General features: G+C 45.6%; 1 protein-coding gene and 1 pseudogene across 1 annotated transcript in view; one reads left to right on the top strand and one right to left on the bottom strand.

Annotated features, from left to right (window-relative positions):
- Positions 1 to 1880, bottom strand: part of ARL1 (ADP ribosylation factor like GTPase 1) — a 12761-nt gene extending 10881 nt beyond the window's left edge. The window contains exon 1 of the mRNA XM_003783309.2: positions 1714 to 1880. Coding sequence (XP_003783357.2) covers positions 1714 to 1717 — 4 coding nt within the window. The 5' untranslated portion in view covers positions 1718 to 1880. The remainder of the gene's footprint in view (positions 1 to 1713) is intronic.
- A 1174-nt stretch (positions 1881 to 3054) lies between these two features.
- Positions 3055 to 3557, top strand: LOC100963362 (annotated as a pseudogene).
- Positions 3558 to 8857: the final 5300 nt, after the last annotated feature.

Below are 8857 nucleotides of genomic sequence, written 5' to 3'. Positions count from 1 at the left end.
TATGTATGTGGAGAAATATGGCTACATGTCCTGGAGGAGCTCATTTTCTAATCACGAGAATAGGATACCCCTTCACTACTAAAAACCAAAGAACCAGTCAGAACAGTGGGATGATATGTCCTCTCCTTATCAAGAAAATAGGATACCCCTTCACTACTAAAAACCAAAGAACCAGTGGGATGATATGTCCTCAAACATGAAAAGCAATTGCACAACAGCGGTAGCACCATAACTACCTTCAACCAGAGAGTTCTCCACACTCTGTGTAACTAGCAGAAGAAACTGAGACAGAAGCTGAAAATAACAATAACTATTGTTGAAATTCATTTAAAAAATTAAAAAGCTACACGGAGTGCATCATGAAATAGTCCAGGAGTTCATAAGATAATTTAAAACCATTTGTGGCACAGTCCTTTTCCCATCAAAAGTCCATTAGAAAAGATACAGGAAAGTCATATAAAAAGTTAACCAAAAAAGTGCCATACTGTTTGACAAAGAGATGGTACAAGAGCTTCAAGTCTGGAAAATAAACACACGGTGGGCTAGAGAACCTTGGGAATGTTAAATAAAACAGGTGTGATCTGACCAGGAGTGGTGGCTCACACCTGAATTCCTAGCACTCCTTGGAGGCCGGAGGCAGGGAGATCACTCGCTCGTGCTCAGGAGTTGGAGACTAGCCTGAGCAAGAGCCTGATCCCTAAAAACTAAAAAAGTTAGTGGAGCCTGGAGGCGGGTGCCCATGTTCCCAGTTATTCTATGGCAAGGCAGAAGGACTGCTTGAACCCAGGAGCTTGAGGTGGTTGTGAGCTTGCGCTGAGGCCACAGCACTCTAGTTGGGCGACAGAGTGAACAGTCTCAAAAAAAAAAAAAAAAGGAATGGGTGTGACTTGACAAAGTCCTTTCTACTTTACACAGGTAGAAATCACACGGAAGAACAAAAGGGAAAGGGCGTGTGGAAGACAGGGCACCGCTTATGATACCTGAGAGCACAAAGTGCTCCCAGAAAACCGTGGACGTTTTAAACAAGAATTTGCATTTTCACTTGGAGGACGTTAAACAAGTTAAAGAATCTGCACCTTCACTTGGGCTCTAATGGAGTAAGGACAGTACAATCCGAGGGACAAGGATTGAGATTAAAATGTCATTCAATGACTACAGATATCCTCCCTTCTCCTTTCTGCATCTTATTCTGTTATCTACATGAAAAGATACAGCAGATAAGCAAATACCAAGTTGGCTATAAAACATCACAAGCACCATCATCCTATGGTTTTTTCAAACTGACGCAGTCCCAGGGCCCTGGGAGAGAAAATCAAGCTTCCACAATGAGGCCAGAGCTCATCTTTCACCAGGGAAACCTCACTGACACGTAGCCAGGCTGCGCAAGACCAACTGTGCAGATCAAGTGGAGCTGGGGAAAAGGAAAAGTTCATCACCCGGGAAAGGACTGGGGTAGGGGTCTGTGCTCCCGCGTTGCCCCGGTCCAGTGATCCCGCGGGGATGAAGAGGAAACGAACCAGAGCGGTGGAGGACGCGCGAGGCCAGGTCCATCCCCCTAGGTGAAGATCTAAGATACGTTAAGTACTCAGCGACCCACCTCCTGAGAACCCCGCTACTCCGGGCTTCCCAGGCCGGACCTTCTCCTCCTCCCAACCCGAGCCCTCGGCTGCCGCCCCTTCGAGCGCGCCAGGGCGTCCTTCTCGGATCCCTCACCCATGATGAACCGCCTGTCCGCCCTTGCGAATCCTCAAAGACAGGCCTCGGCCTCAGCAGCAATTCCCGTCCGAGCCGCGGCGCCGCCACCTCCGCTCGCCGTGGCCCCCGGCTGCGCCTGCTACGCGGTTTCCTCACCACCAGGTCAGCCAGCAACTTCCACGTCGGACTCCGGCGGGGGCGGACCCGAGGGGCCGCCGCGACTGCGCGCCGCAACAGCGGCCTGAGCGTCCGCGTCGCCGCTTTCGACGCACAGTCTCCGCGCGCGGTTTAGACCCTGGGGACGCCAGCAGGGGAAAGAAAAAAAAAATTAAGAACTTGAAATCTCTCCTGCTTCTGTTTTCCTGTACAGAACGGGCTTCTGAAATAGATAAATGTGAATGTTCATTTTAAATTCTGACACCAAAAAGTGGTGAATCTGCCAACCAGGAATGCGAGTCGAACGTTGAGGACGCGGCCCAGGAGGACGCCGGCGCAGGCTGCCGTACTGCGGCGGGGGAGGTATGGAAGTCCCCGAGCGCCTGCTGGGGTGTCACGCTTCTCCTCCGGAGCAAAGAAAGGACGACTACGTAATAATAATGGGGTGGTCCCCGCGCCGGGCGTGCGGGGCAGCCTTACGCCCGAGGCCACTGACTGGGGTTTCTGCTGCCGCGGTGGTCCGCAGGGCCAGCGTTAGAGCGCGCACACACACACTTCCAGCTTTCTGAGCACTTGACCACCTTTCCAGGATTGTCAAGCGTGGACGGGCTCATACCGAGCATGGCCACCAGAGACTTGTTTCTAACAGGAGCATCGGTTGGACGTAATGTAGGTTTTGACAGTGAAATGTGTTGGGAAGAGGAAGGAAGCACACCTGCAGGATGATGTGCCCTGGACTCTCTAACTTTTTAAAGGTGGAAGGTGTGTATCTTAAAACTTTCTAAAGGTACACAGAAAAGTAAACGCTCCATCCCTAGCTCCCACTGCGCAGGTGCTCCTCTCATGTAACCACTGTTAGCGCTTTCTTAGGTTTCCTTCCAAATATCTTTGCATATTATGTTTTTCTTTATGGTAGAGATTTTTATCCATTGAACGAAAGTTTATGAACTGCCTTTTTTGTTTTTCATTGTGTTTAAGAATTTTTCCAACTTTATTGAGGTATAATTGACGAATAAAAATTGCATATTTTACGTTGTAAAATTTGATGTTTTATTATATATGTATTCGTTGTGAAATAATTGCCATAAACTAACACATCCATCACATAGTAAAATACGTTTACTAATGGTTACATTAACTAGTGGTTAATAACAGTTAAAATTGAGGAACCAGAAGCAAGATGGGGAGTTGGACCAGGTGCCCTTTGGGGAAATGAGCATGGTCCGCGACTGGTTGGGCTTCGGGGGGCCTGTGCTGACCCCTCCCCAAGAGCACCCTAAACGACTGACCGTTGCGGGGCCTGGAATGCCCACAGTCAGAAGTGAGCAGTTTGCTCGACTCTGGGGCTTTTTCCAGAACCTCTCTGGACAGCCCGAGGTCATCTTCCATCACTGCTTTGTCCACAATCTGTGTCCGCTGTTCTTCCTGACTCCCAGCATGCTCAACCTCACCCCTGCTGAGCTGCCTGCCAAGCAAGGAGAACAGCGTCTTGAGATCTGTGATGTGGCCCTTTGCCGGCAGGTGCAGCTGCTGGGGAAGCAGCTGGTGGTGAGAGCGGGGCGACTGGCGGAGCAGCGGGCACAGCCGGCTCTCTCAGGGCTAATGCCAGAGGGACAGCACCCCTCTCTCCATAACCTACAGGCTGGGAGGCAGGGACCAAGGAGAAACTGAATGAGTTAGGGCTGCTGTCCCTGCTTTCAAAATGAGAACCGCTTGGGCCAGGCATAGGACAAGTTCAAGGCCTCCGGGTCATTCTTGGGCAAACAGATGACAAGACACCTCCTGGACTAGAGCCAAAAAGTCCTCTTGGGCTCCCTGGTGGCTGGGAAACATGCTCTCTGATCTGTTGACTGTCTACCAACCTGCGGTGGCATTTTTGACCCTACTCCAGTTCACCCTCCTGATCCCTGCTTTTTTCACCAACCTTTGAGCATTGCTCCTTTGTGGTATCCCACTCCACAGAGAATTAGAAGGAGGGCGCTGTCCCTTTGAGCATTGCCCCTTTGTGGTATCCCACTCCACAGAGAATCAGAAGGAGGGCTCTGTCCCTTTGAGCATTGCCCCTTTGTGGGATCCCACTCCACAGAGAATCAGACGGAGGGCTCTGTCCCTTTGAGCATTGCCCCTTTGTGGGATCTCACTCCCCAGAGAATCAGAAGGGGGGCTTTGTCCTGCTTGCAGACTGTTCTACCTCATCATTTCCTTGGGAAACTATTCAGTGGAGAGTGACCCAAAAAGTGACATCTAAGGTCATATGTGCTGTTGCAGAGGAAATACTTTGCGGAGATCCTTACTCATCCTTACAGAACAGCGTCCTGCTGCTGACCCCTTCTCTCATAGCATCAGGACAAAGCATAGGACATGACATTAAGATGGAACTAGTGTGGAGCCTGTGGTTCAAAGGAGTAAGGCACCACTCAGCCCAGGCCAAAAACGGCAAAAAAAAAAAAAAAAAAAAAGAAAGAAACTAATTATGGGAAGCTAAGGCTGGACCTCACAGAGAATTCAGGGCTGTGGAATGGGAAAGACAGAAGACCTGGATTTTCTTTTTTTCATTTTGAGACAGTCTTCCTTTTGTTGCCCTCAGTAGAGTGCTCTGACACATAGCTCACAGCAACCTCAAACTCTTGGGCTTAAGTGATTCTCTTGCCCTTAAGTGATTCTCTTGCCTCAGCTTCCCAAGTAGCTGGAACTACAGGCTCCTGCCATAATGCCCACGCTTTTTGTTTTTTGTTTTTTGATTTTTTTTAGAGACAGGGTCTTGCTCTTGCTCAGACTGGTCTCAATCTTGTGAGCTCAGGCAATCCACCCTCCTTGGCCTCCCAAGTGCTAGGATTACAGGTGTGAGCCACTGCACTTGGCCTGAGAAGACCTGGATTTTCATCCCAGCTTTGATGAACTTGTGAACTTTATGATGGACAGTTGGTTAGCCTCAGGATTCCTTCTCCCAAATAGGGTATGCCTACTCCTGGGGTAGGAGTGAGGATTAACCAAGATAACACTGGCGAGTGCCTTGCACAGGCCTGGCTCACGGCTGCTCGTTACTTACTCTTCTTGCATTCTTGCCTCTGGTTTGGGGAGTCACTGCACAGCACTACAAGGGGAGCCCCTCTGCACTTTGAAGACTGCAAGAGGGAATTTGGGCTTCCACCTGTGGCCATGGTGAGGAAAAAAATCTTGCCCTGCCAGAGATGGACCATGGACCAGTAACTATGAAAACACAGCTTGCAATTTTTTCAGTTTAAGCATTAAAAGCTGGTAAACACTTTTTAAAAAGAAGAAGACCATTTAGGGTGCTGCCTGTGGCTCAAGGAGTAGGATGCTGGCCCCATATACTGGAGGTGGTGGGTTCAAACCCGGCCACGGCCAAAAACTGCAAAAAAAAAAAATAATAATAATTAAAATCTCTCTTAGCAGTTTTCAAGTAGATACAATATATTAACTGCAATCACCATGTTGTACAGACCTTATTCAACCTGACAAACTGGAATTTTGTACCCTTTACCCAACATTTCCCCATCTCTCATGCACACCCCCAGTCCCTGGCAATCACCATTCTATTCTCTACTTCTGTGACTTCCATTGTTTTAGATTCTACATGTAAGTGAGGTCCTGGCATGGTAGTTTGTGCCTGGAATCCTGGTGCTTTGGTAGGAGAGGCCTGGGGATCACATGGAGTTTGAGGCTGCATTGAGCTTTAATTGGGCTTCTACATTCCAGCCTGGGTGAGATCCCCATCATTAAAAATATAAAATATATGGGTGACACCTGAGGCTCAGTGGGTAGCCCCTGCCAAACTGCAACAAAAAAATACCTGGGCATTGTGGTGGGCACCTATGGTCCCAGCTACTCAGGAGGCTGAGGCAAGAGAATCCCCTAAGCCCAGGAGCTGGAGGTTGCTGTGAACAGAGTGATGCCACGGCACTCTACCCAGGGCAATAAAGTGAGACTCTGTTTCTACAAATATATATGTGTGTGTGTGTGTGTGTGTGTGTGTGTGTGTATTACATCATGTAAGTGTAGGAAAAGGTCAGAAAATAAATTTAATATAAAAAAAATAACTGAGATCATGAGTTGTATGTGTGTTTCTGTACCTGGCTTTTTTTTCTTAGCATAAGTTTATCCATGTTGTCCTAGATGACAGGATTTTTCTGTTTTTATTTATTTTCTTTTTACAGCCCAGGGATCCCCCAGAAGATTCTTCTTTTTTAAAGGTGAAATCACATTCCTTTTATTGCACCACCTTGCCTAGCTAATTTTTAATTTTTTTGTAGAATCAGGGTCTCTTTGTTGCCAGGCTGGTCTAAAATTCATGGCCTTATGCAGTCCTCCCACTTTGTTCTCCCCAAGTGCTGGGATTATGGGCAAGAGCCACTATGCCTGGCCTTTAGAACTTACTATTTTTCAAAACTTTGCTTTGTCAGTAAAGATTTGGTCTATTCCCTGGGTGCATTAAAAACAAAATGAACTAATTGGAAGGCTTAGGCAGGAGGATTGCTTGAACCCAGGAATTTGAGGTTGCTATGAGTTAGGCTAAGGCCGCAGGTCTCTAACCTGGGGCAACAGAGTACACTAACCTGGGGCAACAGCGTACACACTGTCTCAATAAATAAATAAATAATAAAAAATCTTTTTTTGCAGAATTTTGATAGAAAGATCCCAAAATATTGAGATAGAATGTAGCCCTTCAAACTTCTTCTAAACTAAATTTAATACAAAATAATTTTTTTGTGACTACTTACTGATTTCAAGATATTATGGTAAGACTATGAAGTAGATGAAATAATCCCTACTCTCATAAAATTTCTAACTTTTTTTTTATTTTTAGAAATTATTAAATCGTAACTGTGTACATTAATGCATTTTTTTATTTCTATAGCATAACTGTGTACATTAATGAAATCAAATTTCTAATTTTTTGAGGCATTCATAAACTCAAAGGTATTAAAATGGCTTCAAATAGTGTTGAGCCAAATGGAGTGACACGGGCCTATTGTCACACTACTCTGGAGTCTGAGGAGGAGGCTCGGTTGAGCCCAGGAGTTTGAGGTTGCGGTGAGCTATGATGACACCGCCACACTCTAGCCTGTATGAGAGAGAGAGACCCTGTCTCAACAACAACAAAAAAAGTGTTAAGACGTTAAAAAAGAAGATTTAATGAGCTAGCACATGAAATATTTAGAATAGTCCTCAGCACGTAATAGTTTATTAAACTGTTGAGACAAATTTATGGCACAGCCATAAGTAGCCAAGAGAAATTTAGCTAATCTTTATTGTTGCATTTCATTTCTATCTAACCCTTGCTTTTCTTAATTTTTAAGACTAAAGCAAAGTTTCTACTTTTATAGGAACACAGACTCATAAAGTTCAAGTTAAGGTTTTTAAAAATCAGATAAAGCTGCCATTTTCTACATATTTGGGGATACTAATGACACCCATGACTCCACAGGAAAGGTACATACACTTAGGGAAGGGCTGCTTTTCAAAATATGGTCATAGGCAGCACCTGTGGCTCAAAGGAGTAGAGTGCCGACCCCATATGCCGGAGTTGGTGGGTTCAAACCCAGCCCCCGGCCAAAAACTGCAAAAAAAAAAAAAAGTATAGTCATTCCTTAATGTTGACCTGATACTAAAAATTCCTGCTTAATAAGGAAAGTATAATTATAGCATCGGGCTAGAATTAAAACTAAATATTTAGATTGTAAGTCTTTGGAATGGTGTCCTCAGGCAACCGTGTAGAAGTGATCTCACCTGTTAAGAGTCTATTCAAATGTCATCCTAAAATTTCAACCTACCCTACATATCCCCCTTTTTCTGAATCTCTAATATAATTTCTCATTAAACATAATTTACTTACTCATGGTTATTTGTTGTCTTACATTCACTAGAATGTAAGATCTGTGAGTGCCAACGTTTTTGTGTATTTTATTCACTATTTTGTTTTTGTACATGGGCACTCAAGTGTTCATTAAGTTACAAAACAAGTTTTGAGGCCAATGCCACAAATACTACTTTAATTCTTCACTTAAAGAAATATTCTGCAATATCATTAAGCTTATTATTTCCTAAAATAGTAATAACCGAACCATTTGTCCTAATTTAATAGAAAAAGCCAAATTATCATCTTGAAAGAAGTTGTTTATTTGAAGAGAAGCCACCAGGTGGTGGTGGTGTTTCAGACTACAGTCAGTCTTATTAGCATCAGTCAACTGGTCGACTTACTGAAGGCCGAATGGACAATTTAATCTTTTTCAGATTGTCCAGTCCAAAAATTACTAAATTTTACAATGTTGATGTTTTGATGGAGTTCATGCCTGGCTATTTTTTGTTGCAGACGTCGTTGTTTGCAGGCCCGGGCCAGATAAAGAAGTAGTGGCTCAGCTTGGAGCCTATGGCTCAAGCGGCTAAGGCACCAGCCATATACACCTGAGCTGGCAGGTTTGAATCCAGCCCAGTCCCCCAAACAACAATGTAGCCTGCCTACAACCAAAAAATAGCCAGGCGTTGTGGCAGGTGCCTGTAGTCCCAGCTACTTGGGAGGTCGAGGCAGGAGAATTGCTTGAGCCCAGGAGTTAGAGGTTGCTGTGAGCTGTGATGCCATAGCAGTCTACCCAGGGTGACAACTTGAGGCTCTGTCTCAAAAAAAAAAAAAAAGTAGTGGCTCACGCCTGTAATCCTAGCACTCTGGGAGGCTGCCAAGGTGGGAGGATTCCTTGAGCTCAAGAGTTTGAGACCAGGCTCGGTGCTCATAGCCCAGTGGTTAGGCCACCAGCCACATAATGGTTAGGGCGCCAGCCACATACACCGAGGCAGGCACCCAGGCCAGCTAAACAATAATGACAACTGCAACAACAACAACAAAAATCTGGGCATTGTGGCAGGCACCTGTAGTTCTAGCTACTTGGGAAACTGAGGCAAGAGACTCACTTTGGCCCAAGAGTTTGATATTGCTATGACCTGGGACGCCACGACACTCTACCAAGGGCGACATAGTGAGACTCTGTCT

This window comes from Otolemur garnettii, unplaced genomic scaffold (assembly GCF_000181295.1).
Source record: "Otolemur garnettii isolate 467f Iridium unplaced genomic scaffold, OtoGar3 scaffold00007, whole genome shotgun sequence".
NCBI classification, from domain to species: Eukaryota; Metazoa; Chordata; class Mammalia; order Primates; family Galagidae; genus Otolemur; species Otolemur garnettii.
Note: the sequence above shows the minus strand (reverse complement) of the source record. Positions and strands in the feature narration are given on the sequence as shown.